General features: G+C 44.2%; 3 protein-coding genes across 6 annotated transcripts in view; 1 reads left to right on the top strand and 2 right to left on the bottom strand.

Annotated features, from left to right (window-relative positions):
• Positions 1-241: 241 nt before the first annotated feature.
• dctn5 (dynactin 5) lies at positions 242-3,635 on the bottom strand. The gene is made up of 6 exons (XM_072368157.1): positions 3,476-3,635; positions 3,261-3,329; positions 3,032-3,150; positions 2,652-2,763; positions 1,203-1,305; positions 242-1,094 (listed from the first exon to the last, which is right to left on the bottom strand). The coding sequence occupies exons 1-6, from the start codon at positions 3,521-3,523 to the stop codon at positions 997-999; spliced, it is 549 nt and encodes a 182-aa protein (XP_072224258.1). The 5' UTR covers positions 3,524-3,635; the 3' UTR covers positions 242-996.
• A 1,074-nt stretch (positions 3,636-4,709) lies between these two features.
• Positions 4,710-7,094, top strand: ndufab1b (NADH:ubiquinone oxidoreductase subunit AB1b). Its single transcript, XM_072368159.1, has 5 exons — positions 4,710-4,930; positions 5,855-5,974; positions 6,266-6,353; positions 6,602-6,719; positions 6,801-7,094. The coding sequence occupies exons 1-4, from the start codon at positions 4,760-4,762 to the stop codon at positions 6,691-6,693; spliced, it is 471 nt and encodes a 156-aa protein (XP_072224260.1). The 5' UTR covers positions 4,710-4,759; the 3' UTR covers positions 6,694-6,719; positions 6,801-7,094.
• Positions 7,095-7,302: 208 nt separating this feature from the next.
• LOC140272728 (trinucleotide repeat-containing gene 6A protein-like) overlaps positions 7,303-25,122 on the bottom strand; it is a 34,459-nt gene continuing 16,639 nt past the window's right edge. For all 4 annotated transcript variants that reach the window (XM_072368135.1, XM_072368136.1, XM_072368137.1 and 1 more), the window contains 21 exons: positions 22,939-24,933; positions 22,624-22,816; positions 22,023-22,492; positions 21,757-21,888; positions 21,524-21,667; positions 19,664-19,852; positions 19,354-19,520; positions 19,125-19,202; positions 18,720-18,887; positions 17,679-17,798; positions 16,994-17,131; positions 16,730-16,822; positions 16,450-16,624; positions 16,171-16,317; positions 15,738-15,908; positions 15,513-15,653; positions 15,226-15,321; positions 14,681-14,911; positions 14,014-14,084; positions 13,738-13,877; positions 7,303-13,398 (listed from right to left, as the gene is read on the bottom strand). In XM_072368135.1, coding sequence (XP_072224236.1) covers positions 13,050-13,398; positions 13,738-13,877; positions 14,014-14,084; positions 14,681-14,911; positions 15,226-15,321; positions 15,513-15,653; positions 15,738-15,908; positions 16,171-16,317; positions 16,450-16,624; positions 16,730-16,822; positions 16,994-17,131; positions 17,679-17,798; positions 18,720-18,887; positions 19,125-19,202; positions 19,354-19,520; positions 19,664-19,852; positions 21,524-21,667; positions 21,757-21,888; positions 22,023-22,492; positions 22,624-22,816; positions 22,939-24,933 — 5,408 coding nt within the window. In that variant the 3' untranslated portion in view covers positions 7,303-13,049. The remainder of the gene's footprint in view (positions 13,399-13,737; positions 13,878-14,013; positions 14,085-14,680; positions 14,912-15,225; positions 15,322-15,512; positions 15,654-15,737; positions 15,909-16,170; positions 16,318-16,449; positions 16,625-16,729; positions 16,823-16,993; positions 17,132-17,678; positions 17,799-18,719; positions 18,888-19,124; positions 19,203-19,353; positions 19,521-19,663; positions 19,853-21,523; positions 21,668-21,756; positions 21,889-22,022; positions 22,493-22,623; positions 22,817-22,938; positions 24,934-25,122) is intronic.

The following is a 25,122-nucleotide window of genomic DNA, read 5'->3' as shown; positions in this document are numbered from 1 at the left end:
CACGTTCAGGAAAGGCATCTTTCAACCTCACAGAACAACCTTCAAAAGTGCAAACTATTAGAAGAAAAGGTGTCATGTGGCCAGAGCCAGAAACTTGTACCTCATTTGCTGCGTTTAATACACAAACTTGAGATCGCACATGAAAGACTGATTTGTAGCACTGCATGTGAGGCAGTACTCCTAAAGGTACCTTTGTATCCAGTAATTAGAACATAATCCAACATAAACGCTACGCACTTCATACCTTTGAGACGCATTTACATTTATTTATATGCTTAAATATTTAAGAGCTAGCTGCAGTATTTGAACACAGAAAAAGAAAGACTTGTCGCACAGACGGCTTTCCAGCAACATGTTCAAATTTAACACATTGAGAATATTAAATAAAAATGATTAAAGTGTTGAACAGTTATTCAGTGAAGGAGAGAGCAAAAAAAAAAAGAAAAAGTACGTCCTTTAACAACATTTTTTCTTCACCGAGTGTAGAACTAGTGTCGCAAACATTAAGGAATCATTGCTACCGTTTTGGTCCGTCGGTGTTAAATATCATAAGCCAAGTTAACTCATCCTTCATCGCTCCTCCACCGTTTCGCTCTGACATAACTGTCAGAAAGCCACAGACCCGGTACTTTTCTTTTCCAGCAGGTCCTTCGGTTTTCCATGACACACCGGCAGGGAAAACTTTGGTACTTGTATGAAAGACAAGTTTAGGGTGTCTTATGGTTTTGTGCTGCGTCTGCACTTAAGCGTCTCAAATGATTTCTGGATTTGAAAGCTAAGTGGCACATTCGCATCATAATTTTGTGCAGCTGTGATAGACCATTCTAAGTGCCTGTTCTTATAATCAATACCTCACACTGGATGTTTGTAAAACTCGAAGATGAAGGATTGAGGCTGAGCTCTCAGAGTCCATTGTTGTCTGACGCGAGCCCCCAACATCCGGCTGTGACTGGCTGAGCAGAGGACAGGCCCTGGTTGAGAGTCTGGGAGTGGGACTCAGATCTGGCTGAGGGGCAGAAACTTCTGGTAGTAGCTCTTGGTTACGTCGATCATCAGGTCCTGAGTGCACTCCGGAAGCTCCCCTGAAAACAAACCTAAGAGAGGAGATGAGCAGAGTCAGAGGTGGCGCAGGTTCAGGACTCTATTAGAGAGAGTTGAGACATTTGTGCGCCGATCAGGCATGTGTCCTGCTGACTGCTGACCTGGACATCCGGAGAAGACAGTGAAAGGCGGGACCACTGTCTCGGGAGGGAGCACGGTGTTGTCTAAGATCTTGCAGCAGTCTTTCAGCACACACCGTCGACCCTGCATGTGACACACACAAAAAAATTAAATAAATCAACCTACTCCAATAGTTTCCTTTACTGAGTTGATAACACAGGTAATAACACATTCAATGTGTTTGGACTTTGGTTTGGCAATATTTTTTGGATCAACAAGCCAAACATTTCGCACAGAAGCTGCCGTTTACGCAGGAGGTGTCAGTTCAGTAGGCAGTCCTTCGATAACGCCATGTACGCACTTCCATTCACATTCCAAATATGGTGAAACACCCTGCTCACATTAGAACTCAACATGATTCCTGGGTGATCCGATCTCACCTGGACAACGCCCGACGCATGCATGCGTGAACACATTCGGGACGGTTTGAAGGTGTTTCAGGACACTTAATTCTTTAGGCAGTCTGAACAGTGTCCTTGCGCTTGTTCCCAAGCCAACAAAATCACAGCGTCAAAAAAGTTTATATGCAACTTATAAGAAAGAACACGTGACAGATCTACAGCAACAGTTTGCATTATTAATCATATCACAAGAATTTTGGTTTTCCAAACAGTTATGTCACTGGTACACAGCTACGTTGTATAGTTTCAGTGTGTCTTTAACAGGTACACCAACGCCTATCAACGATTTATTTAAATGCTCCTTCACTTCTCTCATATATGGTCTGTTGCGCAAATGAGTCTGCTAAAATATCAGTGAATAAATCCACAGTAAGGGTGTCACGGGAGTGACTCTGAAACATCTTTACAGACACATCAATAGACCTGCTGATGTTCTGTCAGCTGCTCAGCAGACGGTTCTACCTGCATACAGAGCAGTCAATGTCACAACTGGTAACGGGGGACACATGCAGGGATGGATTTTAATGCCGTTTACTTGCAATCGGATCACCCAGGACGCATGCCAGCACCGGGCGTGAATAGGGCCTGAATGTTTGGATCTCAGTGCACACTTGGTGCGTTTCCACTTGCACTAAAGAGATGTCCGCTTGTGACAGCATCTTCCAACAGGAAGCCTGAGAGGAGATGTTCTCCATGTTTCCTCTCAGCATCTCTGCGACAATTCTCAAAAAAGGCGTACATGACTAAACAAACTGTAAAAAGCATATAAAGAGCTTACCCTAGCATCCTGAACAATGTAAGTCACTGTTTCGTGTTTGAAATTCAATCCCTTTTTTGATGGTTGCTGCTCAAATCTGCCTCCCAGCAGTTTGGCGCCATCACTGCTCAGTTTGTTTTAACATGACCAGCATGTGACTACTTCACCACAGGCAGGAGGAGACCGTTTCAGACCATGTTGCCTCTCTCTTGGGCAGAGTTTGCCTTGAAACGCTCACAGACTGTTTGTGTGTGCGCTTTCATCTCACTCACTATCACGCAGTTCTTGCCAATGTGGACGTAGGAGCCGATCTGTGCCGCGTTCACCACGCAGTCCTCCTCAATAAAGACGTGGTCTCCGATGTGCAGTGGGAAAAACGCCACTCTGCAGGGGAGCAAGTAGAGCGGAAAGAGAAATGAAAGCTCACATCTCTATTTGAGGGACGAGCAAGCAACCAGAAAGTGGAGAGAGAACCAGTTAATTCATGGTTAAGTTTACTGACAAAAAGTTAACTTCCATCTTGATTGTGCGCATGTTTTTAGCAACTGTGCCATCTGCGCTTCAATCAAACACCAGTGAAAACATGAATCAACTTGTCAAAGTATCAAAAACTACAATCAGTGTTAAGTTCGAGCACGAATGAATGCTTTACCCTTTGCTGAACTTTTTGAAAGGTGGTCGTATGACACTCCGGCTTTTCACAACGCAGTGCCTCCCCACTCGGACATTAGCCAGGTCCCCCCTGATGATGCAGTCATTCATGACAATAGTCTGAAGCAGAAACCCCAAACAAACAAAGCTGTAATGCAGCTCCGTGTTGTACACTGACAGCACTGTGAGCTCTTTAAACTGCTACTCAGGTGTGTTTTTAATTTTCTTACTTTGCCATTAAGAACGATGTTCTGACTCCCACACAGCACTGACTGTCTGCTCACTTTGTTGCCAGAAGCCTGCAATAAAACGACAGTTATCATTTGTAGTAGAGCGTTTTTATTCTCCATCTCAGTAAATACAACGCCCTTTTCAGCCTCAGCTACAAGTTAGCCGAAATGAGAGCCACATTAGCTAAAACAGAGGCTGAAAACCCAGGCTTTACCGTCTCAATATATTCCGCTTTGTTGTACAATATTTCAGACAGCTCCATGGTGAAAAATTTGATAAAATCTCAAAGACAGCAATTTAAAGTCGATAATGTAGCTAAAACATCTATTTCTTCTTGGAGCTCCGCTGGCAGCCGTTGCCACTTCCTTTCTTCTGCGCAGGGCCGGATGTGACGTAATAACTTTGACAGGAAAAGCGAACGAGTGCGCGCGCACAAATACACACAAATAAAATAGAATAAACCAAAATATACAATTTCAGAATAAACAAGCATGATTATGATAATGATGATAATAGGCAAAAATTAAAATAGAAAATAGGAAGAGCATCCAAAAATGAGAGAACTAATGAATATATTAATCAATCAATATACTAATGCACTAATCAATACATCTCTTATTTACTTGTACGTTATGAAGCACCCAGAACCCTCAGATCATCTGGAACAGGTTTACTCAGTGTGCCCAGGATCAAAACCAAACAAGGCGAATCAGCCTTTAGTTTCTATGCTTCCCGCCTGTGGAACAAACTTCCAGAATATCTGAGGTCGGCTGAAATTGTCAAGTCATTTAAATCAGGGCGTAAAACATTACTATTTACTGCAGCTTACCAGTGAACCAGATATTATAGGATAATCTGTAGCTATTGTTTTTATATTTGTCTGCTGTTACTTATGCTTCATGTTTGCTTTTTAAATGCATTTTCTGCACTGTTTTTCTTGCTTTTAGCTTTTGTTTTTAATGATCTATTGTTCCTTTAATGTATTTCTCTTGTAAATCACATTGAATTACCTTGTGTATGAATGGTTATAAATAATATTGCCTTGCCTTGCCAATAAGATAAACTAATGAGACACACACTTCTCTGTTTAAATGGATCATTTGATTTTTACCCATAATTACCTTTATATGATTTTCTATACCTTAAATGTACCATTATAGACAACTCAAATGCACGCAAGTTTTTGACTGTTTTCTGCCCTTTTAGGTAATTCAACCATGTCATTACAAAGGTGTTCTGTGATCGATTAGTCTTCCCTGAGTCGAATATTTATCTCTTGGCATTTTTATAACTTTACCTTTAATCAAAATTCATGTTTATTAGTAAACATTTTCTAAACGTATCTTTAGTAAATTACACAATATAAAGCACAAATTAACTGTAAAATGCTAAATAAAATCGCGGCTTTTCTTGCGCGCATGCGCACCACGGAGCCCTTGACCTCGACTCTTCTTCTTTGCCTTGCACGCTGGTGAACCACCAGTAAGTTCTCTCCGTCATGGCGGCTCGTGTCCTGCAGCAGTGTGTCCGCTCGCTCGCCCGGCCCTCGCTGAGGCTTTGCTCTGGCAACCTCGCAGTGAGAGCCGCTTCTGCCCCGGCAGCTACCATCCTCCGACCTCTCTCCTTCGCCGCAGACAGCCGGAGGACGCGGTGGCTCGGCCAGAGCCGGGTGAGTCCCCGCTAACATAGTCGTGGCCTACCGCTCGCAGCTTTGACCTACCGATGTCTTTCAAAACTGTCAGGCTAATACAGTCTGCTACAGGTTAACGATGCCGTGCAGAGGTTTGTTTGGCTTCGAATTGATATTTGTTGGCGTGACATTCAGCCCAAAATTCATGACATCATGTAACAGCATATTTTGATTACTCTACTGCCATGATTGCCTCTCACCAAGCTAGCTAATTCGTTAGCATCGCAAGCTAGCTTGTTAGCGTAGTAGGTGAGTTCATTAACATGCTTGTGTTATTGTATTTATGTTACCTGCTTATTAGAACAACATGAAGCCCAAGCTTATATCAACGTTGCACAAACAGTCATAGTTCGCTATTAATCAATGATGGTGATAAATATTAAGTTGTGTAGCAGTCGCGAAGTGTCCTCCAACAATATAACAGAGTGAGGATAACATTTTATCCATGTCATCATAATGGAATAATGTCCACGATAAGGATGTCGTGTGATTCTGTCTATGTATTTTAAACATCGAGATGGAGTCGAAGACAACTGTGATTTCTATCGCATGGAATGAAGTCAAACTATAATGATGTACATATTGATAATAAAATAATGTTCCAGCGGGTTTAAGGATGCTAATGGGAACGCTTCTCTCATCTTATTGATGACTCAGTCCCTTTACATCACAACATTAACGTGTCTTTTCAACAACTAACAGTCAATATTGGGGTCAATATTTCAGTTTCAGACACTTTTGTATTTTACATGTGGCAGCAGTTTATGCCTGTGTCTCACATGGGTCACTCAACACAAACGTTTTATCTTGAAAGAACGTGATCTGTGCTTCCTTGAATCAAGCAGATTCAAGGGTTGAATGAACACTACCTCCATTTTTATTTTTCCTCTTGGCTCCATTTAGATCTCCTCGGTTGGTGTGTCGTGCCGACAGTATGGAGACCTGCCCCCCCTCACCTTAGAAACCATCAAAGACCGCGTCATGTACGTTCTGAAGCTTTATGACAAGATCAACCCAGAGAAGGTGAGAATGAGGTCCCAGCTTCCTCAGAAACTACTTGCTTTTAGCTGCGACTGTGACATGTAACGGTTTCTGTGTAAAACTGCGTGATGGAGGCCAGAGAATGCATTAACAGATTTATATTTGTGGCTTGCGTTACTCAGAAAAGTCAGAAAACATTCATACTAAGAAGAAGTTGGCCAGCTGTTTTGTGAAGTATCCATTCAGGTTGAGGAACATTCATCATCTGAATCATGATCTGCAGGATGTCTGATTTCCGTAAGAGATTACAATTTCTGAATTTGTGTCCCATAGCTGCAAACATCCTCCCACTTCATGAAAGATCTGGGTTTGGACAGCTTGGACCAGGTGGAGATCATAATGGCCATGGAGGATGAGTTTGGTAAGAACCAGCATGCAAACTTAGCTTGGCCTTTCAGGAGGTAGACTGTGCACTGCATAGAAAAAAAAAAAAAAAAAAAAAGGCTGTGGCTTGGGATCAGGTGCACGGCTGTAAACGCTGTATAAAGGCAGCGACCACCTGTGGCTGTATATTTGTCCAAATTTCTTAATTGGAGTCATACGTGTCGCAGACTGCAGATGAGCCTTTTTGTTGACAGGGCCCTTGTGTTTTGTGTGCTTCTGCCGCAGGCTTTGAGATCCCAGATGCAGAAGCAGAGAAGTTGATGACTCCAACGGAGATTGTACAGTACATCGCAGACAAGAAAGACGTTTATGAATAATCTGTTCTATAGTTCACCAGAAGCAGGTGCGTCAGCCTCTTATTCTGCCTGTCAGATCCCTCCGACATCATTTGTTGGTATTGATTTTTTATTTTTTCTGCCTCCAGAGGGTGAGTCCCCCCCCCCACAGAAAGTACTTGTGAAGCAGATGGGCACCGAACCATTTCTCACTTGAACCTCGTCAGCTCTTTTGTCCACTGCAAAGACATGTCTGCGTCGCCTGCTGTGTCTTGTGTTTGACTGTATTTAATTGTTTTTGGGAGCTCGGAGATTTAAAAAAAAAAAAACAAACAACTTAATTAAACGAGACTATGACACAGCTTTGATTTTTATTTTTCTTCCAGCGCCCAGCCTGTGGTTCTGATGTAGAATTTCTCATGAATAAAATCAATAAAAAGAAACCTGTCCCATATGGTTCTGTACGTGCTGTTTGGGTTTTTCATAAGGGACCACAAGCATGCGAACACCTGTCAGCCAGCCACCTTATTGGCTCTCGTGGACATTCTCAGTCTGGAAATGCCACAAAAACATGCAATTTATGAAGGTGGAAGAAAAAGGATGAGAAGTTTTTGCTACGTGTCCTTAAGAATCAGAGAAGCAACCACTGTGTCATTGTTAGTCTTTTATTGAGGGTTGTACCCAAGTTATACAGCTTTGTATGCCGGCTGCAGGAGCCAGAGGGTTACAAACAGTAATCAGTATACGAGTACAGCCAACAGAAGACCTACTACTTACTACTCTACACCTTAGTACAGATTCTCTTAAGAGCACTAAAATCCAGAAAAAATAAGGAGAAAAAGAAAAAAAAATTACAGAACAAACCAAGCAACAAAGGAGAAAAAAACAAATTAAATGAAACCAAACAAATAGACAGCATCAGTGGAGACATTCATTATTAGAGCACACTGGAGTTGGTTTTCTACACCATTAATATCAGGCGACTTCGTTTTTTTTTTTTGTCAATTTTTAATACCCATACAAATAAAGATTGTCCTTCAAAAAGTGCAGATTCCACCGAAGTTTAAGATAAAATCCTTTGACGAGCCAAGGAAGACGTTTGAAAATAAAAAGTTACTTCCTGTTTTTGTTTGTCTGAGAGGAAGACGTCCCCTCTGCGATTATAGACACTGTACGTTTAGATTCTCATATATATTATATATAGTTTCAACAGTCTCCTCAAAGCAATGTGCATAATAGGTTTTACAGGTGATTCAACTACACACTGGATTGATAGAATCTCTATAAAAAAAAACATCGTCGTGTAAAATTTGCAGTTTCACCGGCCTTCGCTCCTCTCGGAGTGACGAGGAGACGAGCTGTGAAAATAAAGACGTGGACTTTGCAAATCTTTACCTGTCCTCTCCTGCTACAACTGGCCCGACGGTTGCTAGGTTATAAAGGTTTTGTCAGGTTTTTATTAGTAGTAGTAGTACTAGAAGTACGATTCAAAGATGGCACAATACGTTTGAGGAATATTACTTGGAATCCCATCTCAGCTGTTTTAAAAAAAAAACAAACAAAAAAAAATAATTGGGATTTTTTTTTCCTTTAGTTTTTTTTTTCATCATTTTTATTTAAAGAAGGGAAAAATGAAACCCAAGGTGGACATGGAAGCCTGGGTTCAACACTCCACTGCATAGTCTCTCTGAACGACAACCCCACCCCCCACACCCCTGCTCGCCCACCCCGAAGCCCACCCGCCACCCCACCCACATCTTTGTGCTGGTTAGACTAAAGCTTTTCAGGGTTTTGTTTGTGTGGTCATACTAAATGTAAAATGACAAAGACAGCAGATTCTCACAGTTTTTGTATTATGTTTTTGTATTATTTTCTTCTTCTTTCTTTTGTTTTTTTTTTTGTGGTTTTTTTCGTTGTTTTTTCAGTCAAAAAAAGAAAAAGAAAAACAATAGCCTTAGCGCTTTTGATCGACTGTAAGAGCCGTTGGGTGTGTGTGTGTGTGTGTGTGTGTTATGATATAATATAGCATTTACTCACAGGATAGTTAAGAGAAACACAACGAGTCACATTTTTTTCTTAAATATTAAAAAAGTAGTAGAGTATCACCAGCCTGCTTCCCTCCTCTCCTGCCCCTCTTTCCTTCCTTCTTTCCTTCCTCCCTCCCCTCCTCTGGCCCTGTCGGGAAGCTGCTTGGCAGCCCTGGGGATTGTACATTGCTCTTGGTGGTTTTCCTCACATCATCCTTTTTGCAAATTTTTTTTCTTCAAGCATTTTTAACATTGTCCAGCTTTTTAAATACACATTTTGCACACAACTAAAAACAACAACGACAAATCAATCCCTTTCCTTCCCCTCTTACCCTCCCCTCCTCGATTTGGCATGATAATGAGTTCACACATACGCACACAATGTTTCTGCACAAGAATGGGTTTCAACCTCTTCCCCTACCCACACACACACACACCCATACACACACACACAAGCTGACAGTAGATTGGACGTGACAGAAAGACAGCGAGGTAATGCTGGGGACCTAAACAGTAACAACATCATCGAGAGGCGCTTTACAGGCGTTGCTTGTCCCTTCTCTAACAGCAAAGCGATGCTGACTCCCAGGCTGCTGATCAGGGGTCAGTTAATGTCCCCCGAATGGTTAAGGTAAGGGTACTGAAGAGGGACAAAGCTGCTCCCAGATCAGCACGAAGAAAGATACACTGCCAAAATCAGAATGAACTAAGTGTTAAGTCATTTCAATGAGCAGTAAAAAGACTATTTCAAGTTCACTTGCCCCGAAGCTCCTGTCAGTTTTTCCATCCCCTCTCTGGTAGTTAAGCTCAGGGGCTCAGAGAGGGAGAGCCGGTTCTGGATTAGCCGGCAAAGAGGCAAGTGTAACCCTGTGTCCCTGAAGAGCCGAGAAGAGCCAGCCGATCGCAGGTCACACCCGTCTGCCAATGTGAAACCCCGCCTCGTTTCAGTCGAGCTCAAGTCACGAGCAATCACCATGACAACCGGGCATGGTCAGAGCAGCTGAATTCTTAATTCATATCCAACAAACCATGAGCGGTGGTTGTTGTTTTTGACCTTTCCCATGCGGTGGTTTCATAGTTGAGGCTGAGGAGGAGCCAGAGAAGCCTTTTTTTTAAAAAAACCGTATCAGCTACATTCTGGCTCAGTTCAGGCGGCGAGGAGAGTTTACCGCTCTGACTGGCCAGCCCAGGCGAAAGGAGGAGTGAACACAGAAGGAGCATAACAGCACCCCCCCACCCCTGCTCCTTTAACTGCGCCCAACAAAGCACCATCGTCTCTGGCCGGAGCTCGTAAACAAACACACACACACCTTTCACTTCAGCAGACACAGCCACACAAAGTTGCCCTGCCGCTCTCAAAAGGCGCACCTTTCTCCCTCAGACAGCGGCGGAAAGTTAACGCCTGTGCGCCCGACTCGGCTGTGCTCTTCCTGCTTCCGCCGTTCCTACAATCTGCCCAAGTGCAAAATCCAAGGCTCCTCAATTCAATTTGTCAAATCAAGTTAGCTCAAAAACACATGAAAACGCCGTTCAGATGTTCCATTGGAAAACAACTGTCCAACAAGACCAAACAAATACATAGAAGATACATATTCTAAGCAAAGAGATGTGGAATTAAGTAAACTAATCTTTTGTATGATTGAATTATTTGGTAAAGAGCGTTCAATACTGGCACACACCACTGTCAAAGTCTGGCTAATACTCAAGGTTTCCGTCTCACTACACGCGCTCTCTGAAGTTGTTAAATATTCGCGGCTAAAACTTAAAAACAACTAAAGCCGACACTTATAGTACTTCTGAAATATAAACTTAACTCGCAGGGGTTGGTGGGGGCGTTTGCGCGGAAACAAACACACAACAGGCGCAACGCGGGGAAAAAAAAACAAAAAAAAAAACGTCACAATAAAGAAAGAAGAAAATTAAGGTCCATGGCTTCGCTAATGCTGATTTCTTGCTCACGCACTCTCTGAAGCGTCTCGTTTCGCCGCGAACAATTGTGCATCGTAGTAACTTAACAATCACTGGTAGGTAAGTAAATCTATTATTCACGCTTGTATTTATTCAATTCCAACAAACACCACTGGTGGGTTTACATTCACGCTGTTCTCTCACACACACACACACACACACACACACATCCTCACGCACACAATTCATGACGTCAGGAACTTCAGATGAGTACCCCACCCTCCCCTGACCCGAAGGAGGACAAAAAAAACAAACAAACAAAAAAAAAAAAACAGTACAACAATACAATCATATTCTATTTGTAAACAGGTAGAAGCCACTTGACTTGTTTGTTGCATCTTCGGACACAATTAGGATCAAGGCAATGAAATGCGGACGACTTTTTCACTGTTAAAATATCTTCAACCAAAACAGGATTTAAAGTTTTTCTTCCTTTTTTTGTTTTTTTCTCTCGAAACACCATTTGTGGCAATGACTTAAAAAAAATAATAAATCGCGTTCGTTGTACTTAATGAAACATTTAAAACGATTTTCGAGACGCACAGGGGGAAAAAGAAAACGATAATAATCCTCTCGGTAGGCCATGTGAATGCGAGAGGCTACAGTATGCATAGATACAGATTCGCCTTTCTCTTGGTTTAGAAGTCTTGACGAGACAGAACATTTTCCACCGTCAGTCGCACGCTCACAATGAATACGCCCCACAATTTTTTTTACATCAGTGGAGTGGAGGAGGAGGAGGAGAGAGGGAGCGCTGGGATTTCAACAGCCCGTCCTCCACCCCCAGAGACCCCCCCCCCCCCCTAAAGACAGCATATTGAAAGCAGTGTGTTGAGCTTCTCCAGCTTAAAGCAGTTATTTGGCAGAGAAAAAAGAAAAAAAAAAAAAAAGAAAAAAAGAAAACTTACAGACCTATACATAGTTTTCAGTGCTAGAAGTTGGATTTTCCTTTCCTACAAGGAGTAGTAGTTTATTCTTGTTTCTTTTTTCTCTTTAAATTCAACTACAAGGGGGGGGGGGGGAGGGGTGGTGGGGGGCGGGGGGGACTGGCATGATTTCCTGAGAACCACTGCTGGTTATTTAGCAGACAAAGAGGAATAGTTTAAATAACCAACGCCATGGCCAAAAAACACTGATCCGATTTCCCAGAGTTACAAAGCATCGTCTTCATCCTCGATAAGAGTTTACTTTTTTTCTGTTTTTTTTTATATTTTTTTTTATTTGTTTTGTACTTTTTTTTAATAGAATTTTTTTACTTTTTTTTTTTGGTTTTTAAATTTTTTTGTGCATTTTCGATTTTTTAAATTTTTTTCTTAATCCGTTTTTTTTAATCTTCTCTTTAAAATGAAGAATGAACACACGTTACGCCTCCTAAGTCTTGTAAACAAGAGGTTGCAGTGTGGCACCTCCAAAACAATGAAAGCCTATTCTGAAAGTGCTGTCCCATCCCTGCCCACAAGGGGGCTAATGAGAGGGCTTGCTAGATAGGCCCCACCCCTATATTAAAGTGGGCGGGGCTTGCTAGTCCCAGCTGCGGCTACAGTCCTTTGCACTGCAGAGCTCAACGTTCTTTAGTTTTAAAACAAAAATCGGTGCAATACTTTTTTTTTTTAATGTCACTTTTTCTATCACCAGATAATCATCCCAAGTCAGGTTTCATTCTTTGACTATCTGTTGATCTTGAACTCCACGACAACGCAGTAAGGTAGGCGTGCCAAGGCAGAGAGGAGCGCACACATACTCATTCACCAATCGCAATCACATACACACAAAAGTACTTACACACACACATACACACGGTAAGGACCTCAATGAGTAAACAGCTACACTGGAAAAACTGGCTGCTCCCTCTATATTGCAGATTATATATACTGAGAAAAAAACCACATTCAGTGCAAAGTTAAAAAAGCTCATACTCCAACATTGTCAGCAAACAAATGCAAAAAGAAAAAAAAAAAGAAAAAAAAAGGAAAAAAAACTAAAACAAAAAAGAAAACGTTAAAAAGAATTGGAATTCAACATGACGAATGAAAACAAAAAATATATAATAATAATAATAATAATAATAATGAGCTCGACTGAAGCTTTTTTCGGTCTGAAAGAGCACTACCTGGAAGCAAATATCCATCCGTTCACATTATAGAATTGGCCTGCATGATTCAAGTATTCCGACTGATATGTTTTTGGGCGAAAACAAAGTGGACATATGTGCAGAGAGAAACGTAACTTGTATTCCACATGGGACACCCCGCTTTGTTGAATATCTTGTAAGTGAGAAAGAGTCCAACTAGTGCCATTGCGTTAATAACTACTTTTTTTCTCCTTTACCCCCCTATTTTCTTTTGCTGATTATTGATAATTCTCTACTGACCCTCCCTCCAGCCTGTGTGATTGGCAGGTAGTTCACATGGAGTCTCCACCCCCTGTCAGGTGATCCACTGGGAGGAAGGAGCTGATTGGAGAGGGGCTGCTGATCCCCCCCGGCTCGGTGCCACTGGGACTCCCCCACAGGCTACTGGAAAAGTTGGACCTGCCCCAGAGGGGAGAGCTGTGTAGATCGCTGCTGCTCCACTGGTTCGGTTCGGGAGCACGGCTGGGAAAAGGGTGAGACTGATCCATTCTGCTCTGAGAAGAGCCAATGGCCTGCCAGCCGGAGGAGGGAGTGGCCATTGACTGCCCTTGTGCAAAGAAACGGCTGATTTCCTCCTCGCTGGCAAACTCAGCCAGAATAGTAGTGTTCCCCAAAACACACCTGTAGAGACACAGCAGGTGACAATCAGCATATTCACATACTTACTGTGGCTGCAGTCATTTTACTAATTCACTGCCATAAAAGGATATTCTGCTTATTTTTCTAGGAGGGGTTGGGTGAAGCACTTTTGAGCAGCATGAGCGCTCTCAGGTAGGAAGCTAACCGCTGATCAGTCCAAGATCAAGACTCAGGTGACATTAGCAAGAATACATGAGCTGTGTGAAGTATGTATGAAGCTGTTAGGAAGTCAGGAGACGAGCGATTCTCTAGTTCATTTCTGAATAATAGTGAAGACTAAAAAGGAAGGTTTGGAGTGTGTTTCGTGTCTCATGTTCTTACATGTGCAGGCTCTTCTGGGCCTTGGCGGCCTCATCCTTTGAGCTGTAGCAAACCACAGCGTTACCATGCGGCAGGTTGAGGTGGAATGTGATCAGAGGGCCGTGCTGCATGCACAAGGTCCTCAGCGTAGAGCCGTCAATCTACAAAACCGAAGCCCACAAAAGAAAGGAAAAAGAAAAAGAAAGAAAAAAAAATTGATAACAGCGCTGATAATCAGCCATTAGATTCAGTTCCAAATGAACAAATAACATGTGCCACTTTCGTTCATGTGAGTACCTGAGGTGTGAGATTTTTCAATACGAGCCATTGAGTTCTTCCTGAGCTGCTGCTGTCACCCCAACTGGAACCTGACAACAAAAGAGTATGCAATCAGAAATCTGCTCAGGGGGGAAAAAGGATGTCTATTAGGAAAAACGAGGAACACCAAATGAATCCTGATGAGATACCATGTTATTTTGGACATAACGATTAGAATCAGGAATCTTTGATTTCTGTGACACTGGTCCTATGTACATCAAGTTAGAACAACTGGAGCGGAGCAGCTTTTGCCTAACAGACATCCAAGTCCAAGATTTCCACAGCACAGAAACTGTCACACTCGTGGCAGTGAATATAACAGAGATATCGCAGATTACAAGAAGTCTACTTACAGTCCATCAGAACTTAGTCCCAATTCTTTATCAGCCAGAGGTAAAGAAAAATATGCAAAGCTGTTGCATTTCACTGTTTGCCATCATCTGATTTACCAGACAAGTCGAGATCATACCAAGCATACTTTGACTCTAATTTAAAGCTAATTAAAATGTAATGTCAAGTTAATAACTAAGGCAATATTTTTGGTCTCCGAGTCAACAAACCAAAGGATTGTTTAATAAAATTGGTTTTTACATATTTTACAATAGAATCTTAAGCAGAAGGCATGGTGTCTTTGCTCCTCTCTCACCAGGTGTGTATCTGGACTCAGTGGAGCCCCAGCCCCCCAGCCTCAGAGCAGAGCCATCCCAGCCGGAGGGGGCAGGGCTGGGTTTCTGGGCGGTGAGGCCGGGGGGTGGTCTGGAGGGGGCTGCTACTGGCAGCGCCTTGGGAGGCAGGGGGACCTTCCAAAGCTCGTGGGCTAGGGATGAGTTGGACACAGAACCGCCGCCAGGAGACCACTTTGACTCACTGGGTCTAGCTGCGAGGGAAGAGAAGAAGAATAAAACATGTTCACAACCTGCAGTCCATTTTACATGTTGGCTCAGCGTCTTCTTTCTAAATGTTTCAAAAGTTCTCAGAGAAAATAGGAACACAGCTTTTAAAACAAGCATGAACAGATTTAAAAACCCTCTTTCTGCTGTCAGATTCAAACATCTCACTATTCTCCATCACCCTTTACAGGAAACTGAATTTATTTGATTGTCACTCTGATTGAGTTTAATATTTTCTCCAACTATTGTTTGGTTCGAGAAGTGGGAGAAAAAGATCATACTGGCTGAATTTCATATCTACCTGAAGTGCTTTGTGCTGTACTGGTGAGGCTGGAGGCACGAATGGATGACCAGGCACTGTTAGAAGGCATCGTGGTGTTCAGTGATGAGGATGGCCCTGGAAAGCATAAAGGGGGGGGGGGGTTAGTGTCTGGATGTGCGTGTTTTTACATTATGACGGGCTCGGTCGCATTTGACAGAATTCTGCAGCGTATCTGCCCTGCTGTTTGATATTCACCAAGGCAGAGGATCTAAAAATGCTTTAAAATTTCAGCTGATTAAAAAAAAAACAGCTTGTGCGAGACCCACCGTTGTTCCTGTCCCTGAGGTGGTCTGTGTCTCGGACGGTGTTGATGGAGAGGTTGTTGATGACACTGCCGGGGGTCACATAAGGGTCAGTCTCAGGGTCAATGTTGGGGTAACCTTTCCAAGGCTCCCCGGGCCGGAACTCTGCAAACAACAAGCACACACACAGATGAGCCATTTCCAGAGTGTTTGCATGTGTGTGTGGGGGGGGCACGGGGCAGCATGTACCTGGGGGCCAGGTGACAGTGTTTCCATGGGGCGGGGGGGAGTTGGCACGGGGCGGCCAGCCATCGCCGACCGAGCCTATTGATTGGCCAGGAGGACTCAGGTGAGATGTGCCAGGAGACAGGAAGTCATAGAAGGGAGAGTCCTCCAGACGCAGCCCAGACGACATAGCACCTGAGGGGAAAAACAAACAAGAATACAGATACAGTCACATGCACTGTGGTGGGGAACAAAATTAAAGCCTCAGGTCTTGTTTTCTATTAAAAAAAAAAACATCTTTAAGCAAATGCAAATTTCAAGTCTCTAGAGCGCGTGAGGACTAAGGTTTTTTCCTCATTACCCTGGAAACAATCAACACATTCAATCAGCTCTACATGAGAGTAATTGTTGCTCAAACAGCAGGCACTGCCACTAACACTAAGAAGTTCATATGTACCAGGTTTGCTGTTCTGCTCCAGAGGGTCAGTAGCCCAAAGACTCTTCAGTCTGGACTGGGGTGGCTCTTTGTAGCTCACAGGTCCACCACCACTACTTCCACCACCAACGCCCATGTCCAGGGATACATTCAGGTTAGAGTTCAAGCCTAATGTGGGGGTTGGAGGAAGAGAAGAAGTCAGTCACAACTAAATGTACAAACCGGTTTATGAATCAAGGATTTTTTTCACTTCAATATAGGGATACAATTTACTTCATTTAGAAAAAGTAATTCACGTACTTAAAGGGAAGTTGCTGAAGGATCCAAGACTGGCAGCATCCTTCTGCATCTCAGGGGCATTCTGGGACAAGTAGTTGTCTGGGTATGGTTTGTGTGGCGGGGTCTGTTTCAGCAGGGAGGGGTCCAGGTGCCGTGGTGGCTGCATCATTGATGGAGATGAACCAATAGGACGTGTCTGGGGACAGGAGGTGGCAGGTTAGAGAACACCGTGCAGTGTTACATAACTATCTAACTAGAGGTGTAATTAGTGTAACTAAAGAAGGTGTTAAGAGACACGCACCTGATCAGTCTGACGGCCCACAGACATGGCTCTCTGGTTTTGAGCCTTCTGCTGCTGCTGCTGCTGCTGCTGCTGCTGCTGCAGAAGAAGACGCTGCAGAGACACAAGGGGGTCACAAAATGTAAACAGAAGTATACAGCGGGGGTCAAAAAAATATGGAGCTTGTAAGTCTGTAATCCAACTTTAATGTCAAAAACTACACATCTAATTAAAGCTTAGTTACTTTGAAATATAGCATTTATATCTGTGGCAGTATATCTGTACCTGCAACTGGTTGATCTGGTTGAGATGTGACAGCTGGTTGAGCTGGGAGAGCTGGTTGAGCATAGCCACCTGCTGGGGGCCAAACAGGGGGTTCAGACCTCCATTACCTCCGGGGTACTTCAACAGGGATGGAGGGACCTGGATACAAATGTGACGAGGGTTAAAGTTTATAGAATGCTACTTAAGTTTGTATCTACAATCTACTTTGGGGATGGAACATTTATTGCATCCTTTTTTGCTGGGTAAATCTGTTTGACAAAGTTTGGACTAAAATGTTAAATCTCTTGAATCCACTTCAGCCAGTAATGACTCACTGACTGACACTACATTTCGTTTTAGCATTGGAGAAGCTATATGTCAAACTCCTGAGTGTTTATTCTCGTACTTCTGTGAAACTAAGAAGACTGCTCAGGAGAAAGAAAAAACAAAAAACAAACAAAAAAAACCCTCTTGGTCATGATTCCCAAAGATATCGTCGGATTTGGGCAATCAGTTTGTAATGGACCCAAAGACCCAAAGTGGTTCCAGTGCTTTTTGGAGCCAGAGCTCAACTTCAAACCTTTTCTTTCTGTTTCGACAGCCGAAGCTCTGGCAGTGAAAAGCTGGAGCTACCCTCATGTCAACTCATTTCCTGAGCAAAGAACCACTTCAGGGGATAGTCAGAGCCAAGTGTAGCATTTAGTACCTGAGAGGGCAGGATGGGTGGAGGCACTTGGTTACGAAAACTGGGTTGAGGTGGGGGTTGGGACTGGGGGCCGCCTCGGCCCTGTGCTACGCTGCTGCCACCCATCATGGGGTTTACATTCTGAGCAGAGGAAACACAAAACACGAGCAAATTATTATAAATTGCAACAAGACACTTTGACCTTTGTTTTGTACGTCATGATTTAACACAAAAACAGTTCAATAAGTAAATGGTGATCATAGGCTGTTCAGTAGACAGCAGACTGTGGTAACTGGCTAAAGACAAAAAGACAACCATGTCCTTCCACACTCACCTGCTGAGCAGCCCCAGAATTAGAGAGGGAAGGGGACAGCCCAGAGTTGCGACAGGGGATAGGCTGAGCAGAATTTCTAGGGGAAAGGCTCATGCTTTGACTGGAGGTGAGCTCATCAGAGGCTGGATTATCATAAGCAGAAGCAGAGAGCTGCAGAAGCAGATGCCGGGGTGCACAGAGGGACAGGAAGCACATCAGCAGCCAAAGAAGCACAGCGAGGGAAGGAGAAAAGAAAATTGAGTTAATTTTACAGAGAAAGTCAAGGAGATGGAGGAGGAAAGAGAAGAATGTAGGGGCGGGAAATGGAAGGTTCGGAGTAGGGAAGTTTGACGAGCTAAACGAAATCATGAACCAGCAGGGGTGATGTGAGAAATGAGAAGGATGTGTGCACAGTAGAAAAGGAGCGGTTGGGAGGATGAAAAAGAAACTAGTAAGGTTGAACGTTTGAGACAAAGGCCGAGCCAAACAGCAGTGTCAGAAGGAAAGCAGCAAAGCCAAACAAGCTCACAGCAATTTGTAAAGAACTGTGACAGGGAATTACTTATGATGCAACATAAAGCAAACAAGAAGAAACGCGCCTTTCAAAGATCACACGTGCAATGTGATGGAGCAGCCACCAAGGGGCACAACAGGGCTGAGAAAACACTCACCCCAACCACACGTTTGACACTGGTTACACTTCAGACTTGAGCGCTATAATGACCGTAAAAATGGCAAAGCCTGCATACCTTGTCATAGTAAGGACTGCGATCCATGGCAGACTCCTTGTGGAGCTGCTGTCGGGACCCAGGGTTCTTCCCCATGACTCCGTTGAAGTCTCCCATACTATTCATGTCCATACGCTTGTCTGCCACCATCCCTGCTCCTGTCTTTATGGAGTCGTCAGGAGAGTCTCGCTGCAGGTTTAAAGACAACAAAGCTAATCAGTAATCAGAAAACGGTCTTAAGAGTTCCGATCAGGTAGCAACAGCAACAAAGGTTGTTCCATACACACTACAAGTCAAATGTTTGATGCTTCTGGTATGGTTCCAGATGCTCTTTCTTCTTCACAAAACTTTTATGAAAAGATCAGAAATTCCTTGCATACCAACACAACTCAGCCATTTGAAGAGTGAATCAAAGGTAGTACTTACAGAGAAATTCATACTGTTGAACTGGTTGATGAAAGGTTTCATCCAGGGTTCATCCTGTTTGTTGACTGGTTTGTTCATCTGAAACAAGACAGAAATGAGACCTTAAGGACTTATAAACAAAAACATTAATTAATCATTTAAAAAACCTGCAATCATTTTGTCTCCATAATAAGCTTCGCTAAATGTCCTGTTTAAGATGACTGAATGTAGAAAGCGGAGGTGCACAAACCCTGTTGGAGCCTTTATGCTTGTAGTTCCAGGTGTTTTGGTCATGAGGCCTGTTGTCCTGCTGGCTGTTGCTCCACATGCCGATCTCAACCTCCTCTTCCTGATCCCAGCTATTGCTCATGGAAACGTCTTCACTACACCATGTCTCCATGGGCTTAGGACCTGTTGCTATTAAGGAGGAAGGGAAAAGGTAGCAACTCAATATTGGAACATTTCATGTACACAGTGCTCCACATACAGACACCAGCTACAGAGAAACTCTTCCATCACAAGTTTATTTTTGAAGATGATAAAGGTGAGTGTGCACTCACCCGGTTTATGCTGGGTGCCCCATCCAGACCCAGAGTCTCTGCTATCCCTGCTGGGTTCATCCCATCCGGTGTTGCTGTCCACAGGCTTCCCCCAGGCAGACGTTCCATTGTCCACTGTCACAGGTGGAGCAGCCTTAGGCTCCCCCCATGTTAAGGATTCCTTCTGCTGGGGGTAAGTCTCACCCCAACCTGGAAGGAAAAAGAAAATGTCTTCCATTTGAACCATGACACAGGTTGAGCAAACTCATACATGTCTTAGACATCACTAGTATTTGGCGGCAATAATATATTTCTGCTTCAATGTCATTGCTAACGCCGGCAGTTAGTGAAGCAGATGGTCTTTGAGCGGTGATACCAGGTGTTTGTTTGGAGCTGAAAAGTGTTCTGCATTACATGAAGGGTGAGAGGACCTAACTCCCAAAGTTCACTTTCATTTCTGCTGGAATCAGGGAATGGAAATTTAAGTGAGGGCCGTGGCTCATGTCACCAGGGAATTCTGTGTCAACGTGACCGTGTAGGAGCTGATTTAGATATATACCCTTTCAGATGTGAGTATATGTATTTCTTAAAGTGCATGTCCGAGTTCAAAAGGCTCTTGTTACAGCTGACCAGCCAGACCGACCACTTTCTCCCTTCACAGGAGGAGTTTCTGGAGATGCCAGGGATACCACTCAGTAAAAATAGGACAGATCATGGGGTGGCTTCAGGCTTCCAAGTTCCTCTTGTAATTGTGCATGTACATGAGGGCTTCCACACAAAGAAGCACACAAAGCAGACTGAGATACGAGATGAGACACATATTACGCAAATCTTAACCATCACAACTGAATGCCCAAACTTAGCCCAAACATCATTCTGCCCCTAACTTAACCCCAAAATCAAGTCTTAACCCTCAAAAAAAAAAAGTGTTTAAAAAGATATTTTTGCTTCAATGTTCGAACAAAATGAATGAAAATAAGTCAAAATGTCACTCTCCCAGGGCAGTTTCCTGCCCTTCCTATCTGTCCACGCTTCAATTAGCTCATACACCAGGAACTCTGAATAACTAACAAGCCCTTCTTTTTCCTTCTCAGGCCCCTTCCACAGAAAAGCTGCATTGCTTGGTTTAGGTTTCCCCACCTTACACTGGAACTATTCCCATTACTGAGGCAGCACATCTCCTCTGCCTCTCTCGGCCTCTCTTGTTCTCTCATACAGAAGCTCAACAAAAGTTTGTGTGCGTCTCTTGTAAAACTGGCCGGCGAGAACGAAAGGGAAGAGGAAGAAAAAAAAAGGTGAAAGAAGAGAAAAATGGATGCTCTTAGCATTCCAAAGGGATGACTCAACTGGCTTCACAAAAAGCCCTCTCGACAAAGGCAACAGTGCAAGGGGGGAGGAGGGGGGGCTTTTTCTGTGGAAGATCATGGTATAAGTAAGTAGAGCTGAATTTAACTGCTCAGACTTTGTCCTTAAGTTACACGGATAGCTGTGGTTATAAAATCTGTATCTTATTAGAGCAGAGCGACAGTCTGGAAATGCAACTGGTTGACGGCTTTGTTTCATCCAAATTTTGGTTGGACTAACATGTTCATGGTCGGACTAAGAATAGTTTATTTTTGTGCACGTCTCCGCTTGCTTCCTTTGTACTGTGGCTCCTTTCAATTGTATTTATTTTTTCTAAAATTGTCAAGGCAGAGACGTCTCATGACAAACACTGCAGCAGAGGGCTTGTACTTGCATGCCGGTTGCATTTGAATGACTGCCTCGTGTCATAGCCAGAAGCTTGCATGTCCCTCAACATTAAAAACATCCAAAAAGCAATGCTCAAAGTTCCATTGGCACCTGCAGCTCATGAATGTATATTCGCATATTCAAACCTACCAGAGCTGCAGCTTTTTTCTTCATTAAGATGCTGCATGGTTTTGTGTGCTGGGTGGGACTGAGGCTGAGAGGATGGGCCGGTGGCCTCCTGATCCGATTGACTCGTTCTGTTCCACTTGTTGGCACCTCCACTGCTGTTTTTACCTAAAAGTCAAGATTGATAGTTGACAACGATTAACCCACCATTTCAAATTGTTCCTCAAGAAGAGATTTATTGTTGGTTGAGTGTTTACCAGGATCTCCCCAAGCTGCAGTTCCATCATCGATCTCCATCCTCCGACGGATCGACTCTGGAGAAGGTTCTTCCCACCCAGTTGACACTTCCTCCTTCTGACCTACTGTGGGTATAGGGCCTCCAAGCCAGCCTGAAATATAAATAAAAGTATTAGTTATTATTTCCCTGAAATGCTTTACTGTCAAAACTCTTATTTAACATGTGAATAAAAAATAAATGCAACCTAATAAAGATTAAAATAAGATGAAAAATCCAGATAACTACCTGTTGGCTTATTAGGACCTTGATTGCCTCTTGACATGTTGGATTCAGGACCTTTTCCCCACTCGGAGGGTTTAGAATTTGGCTCTCCCCAGTTCTGAGTTCCATGGTTGTTCTTCATCGGCTCGCCCCAGTTTTGACTGTTAGTCTGAGGGTTAGGTTTGTGGACCGAGTCTCCCCAGTTGGAGCCTGGGTTTGGAGTGCTCTGGTCTGGAGTATTTGATCCTCCGCTGCCTACCCAGGTGTTACTGCTGCTGGTGTTGGTTCGGCTTGGCTCACTCCAACATCCGGAGCCGGACCTGTCGCTGTCGCTGTCCCAGCCCGCTGAGCCTGCACCTTTTTGAGGTTCCCCCCAGTGGTTGTTGGCCCCTGCTCGAGGACCATCAACACTACCGGGCCAAGTATCTTTTCCGTTTCCACTGTTGGAACCCCAACCCTGCTGCGGTTTGGGTGCATTAGTCCATGTATTGGACCTAAACAAAAACAATTAAGATGGTAAGTACAGTTTAAATTAGAAAGTTTAAAAATAAAAAAAAAAAGACTTCCAAAGAAGGACATTTAAAAATGAAAATCAGTTATGGCTGAAAGTAAAGACATTAATAACCTGTCGTCTTTAATGTTGTTGCTCCAGGTGTTACTATTGTTACTGCTCTTGTAACTGGATCCATTATCCCAGCCACTTTGCCCACCTCCTCCATTAGGAGGGACTTTGCTGTCCCACCCAGAAGTTTGTCTCTTCTCTCCCCAGCCAGAACCTCCACTATCTGGGCCTGAGTTGCTTGGCCCACCCCCCCAACCTGCAAGTACATGAAGGGTACATTCATTATTTTATTCTATTGCTCGTTTCTGTAGTAGAAACTTTTGCTTAAGTTCAACATTTTCACGTAAAAGACAAGCGTCATACACATTATGTTCATACCTCCAGAGGTCTGGGAGGGAGCTGCCGGAGTTGCTGTGCCCCAGCCGGAGCCTCCACTATTTTGCTTTCTTTCATCTCCTCTGGAACCCTGAAGCTGATTTTTAGCGGGAGAATTGACATCCCAAGCAGTGTTCTGCCGTATGGGTGTCTGTCCCCATCCAGTGTTGGACAGAACCCTTGGGTCCACGTCGGCCTGGGCCACAGCTGATAGTACTGAAGCTGAATGGGTACCCTTTCTGCGGTGTCCTCCTTTAGACTGGTTGCTGTCTCTGTCTGAGCTAGATCGACCTCCGGAGCTCTCACCACTTCCTTCACTTCCTCCAGAGCGACCCCAGCCTCCAGGGACACTTCCTAAGCCATGGCTTCCACTACCTGCTCCTCCCATGCCCATGGCATCATCCTCAAGGCTTTTCCAGCCATTGTTAGCAGAGCTTCCTTTATGACTTCCGGCATCTGAATGGTTGTTTCCAGAAGCTGTCGATCCCCAGTCTCCATTCAAATTCTTGTTGTTAGATGTGGAAGAAGACGACGATGAGGAAGAAGAGGATGCGCTGCTCCCCCAGGGGCGAGGTATCCCTGCTGGAGGGCCCATAGTAGTTTGGTTTCCATTTCCTGGAGTTTGGCCTGCAGAGCCTGGGATTTGATTGGAGCCAACACCCCAGGACAAGTTGCTCTGAGGCTGGTTTGGGTTATTGGTGGGCCCCTGGTCCCAGCGTGGGGCCCCAGTGTTATTGTGGTTATTATTACTCTTGAAAGCAGCAGTGGAGATTTGGGGGTTCACAGTGTCTGCATTTGGGTGGCCCTTGTCTACAGGGTAGGTAGCTGTGCCCCAAGGCGTACCGAAGGCCCCAGTACTGCCCAACTCTCCTTGGGGGTGCGGGGGAGCAGATGATGGGTTTCCATTGGCCAGTGGACCCCCATTTCCTCCTCCAATGGAGCCCCAGGAACAATCCCCACTAATTTGGGGTGAGGCGGTAGAGTTTGGTGGACTAGAGGTCATTGTGGTGTTAGTAGTAGTAGTAGTATTTATCATGATAGTGTTATTTGGTCCATTGGATTCAGTGTTAAGGTTGGTAGGCTGCAGACCACCATTTCCACTGCTGCTGCTTCCTAACACCTTGCTGTTCGATGTACCATTATTCACCTCAGTGTCTTCCATCATACTGCTGTTGTCTGGAGCTGCCATGCCACCCCAGCCGAGCATGGGGCCCTGTTGAGCAGTCAAACCCAGTTTGGAACTCATCCCCTGGGCCTGTAGAGGCCGTTGGCCCTGGCAAACTGGACTTGGGGTTTGATTCTGAGGCCAGGCACCATGGTTGGCATTTGGGTTTAAAGTGTTTGAGTTTAACCCTCCATTAATGCAGGGGTTACTCCCACCAGTGCTGTTCATGTTGCTGCCTGACTGGGTACCCCATATACCACTGTTGCCGGCTATCTTGTTGTTGTGGATACTCATATTATTGCTGCCAATACTGCTGGACCCAGCTATGGAGTAGTGTGATGATCCTGTGAAATTGTTTCCATCCAATGCGCTGCTAATGGTTTCCAAACCTCCAATTACCTGACGACCGTTGCCATCTCCATTCACAGTAACACCGACCATCATGGTAGCAGTTCCCAAAGAGGAGGCTGGGGAAGAGGCTGTAGAGGACACCGAGGAAGAAGCATTTGTTGACATCATCATCACTGTATTTGCAGCAATAGCGCCAAGGTTTTTCTCTGAGCCAACTGGGGAGCTAGATTCTGCGTCCATGCATTCTGATGCCAACTCAGGATCCGATCCTGAACCGCAGCCAGAAGAAGATGAGGAGGACGAGCAAGAAAATGAAGAGGAGGAGGGAGGCCAGACAGAGGAGCTGGTTGAACAAGGGTTATTGGATTTGTCGGTGCTTCCGTCCACTAGGACTTTGCCCCAGTTGCCGTCACTGCTGCAGGGGGAGCCAGAGGACCAGGGGGAAGGCTCATACTGCGAGTCCAAGCCAGGATGCTCAAGACCTGGATGAAAAAGATGGACATGGCGGAGGATACTGATAAAGATGAAGTCAAACAAAATACCTAATTTGGAAATAAAATACAAGCATTTAATAACATGAGCTTACTTATTCTTGCAATAATTAGGCGTACTATATTAAACCACCATTCACACTTTTTTTTAATGCTTTACTTTTCCCTACAAGCTTCAGC

Source organism: Leuresthes tenuis, unplaced genomic scaffold (genome assembly GCF_036924035.1).
Source record: "Leuresthes tenuis unplaced genomic scaffold, fLeuTen1.0.hap1 SCAF_17, whole genome shotgun sequence".
Classification (NCBI taxonomy): Eukaryota; Metazoa; Chordata; class Actinopteri; order Atheriniformes; family Atherinopsidae; genus Leuresthes; species Leuresthes tenuis.
This window is presented reverse-complemented; position numbering and strand designations above follow the sequence as displayed.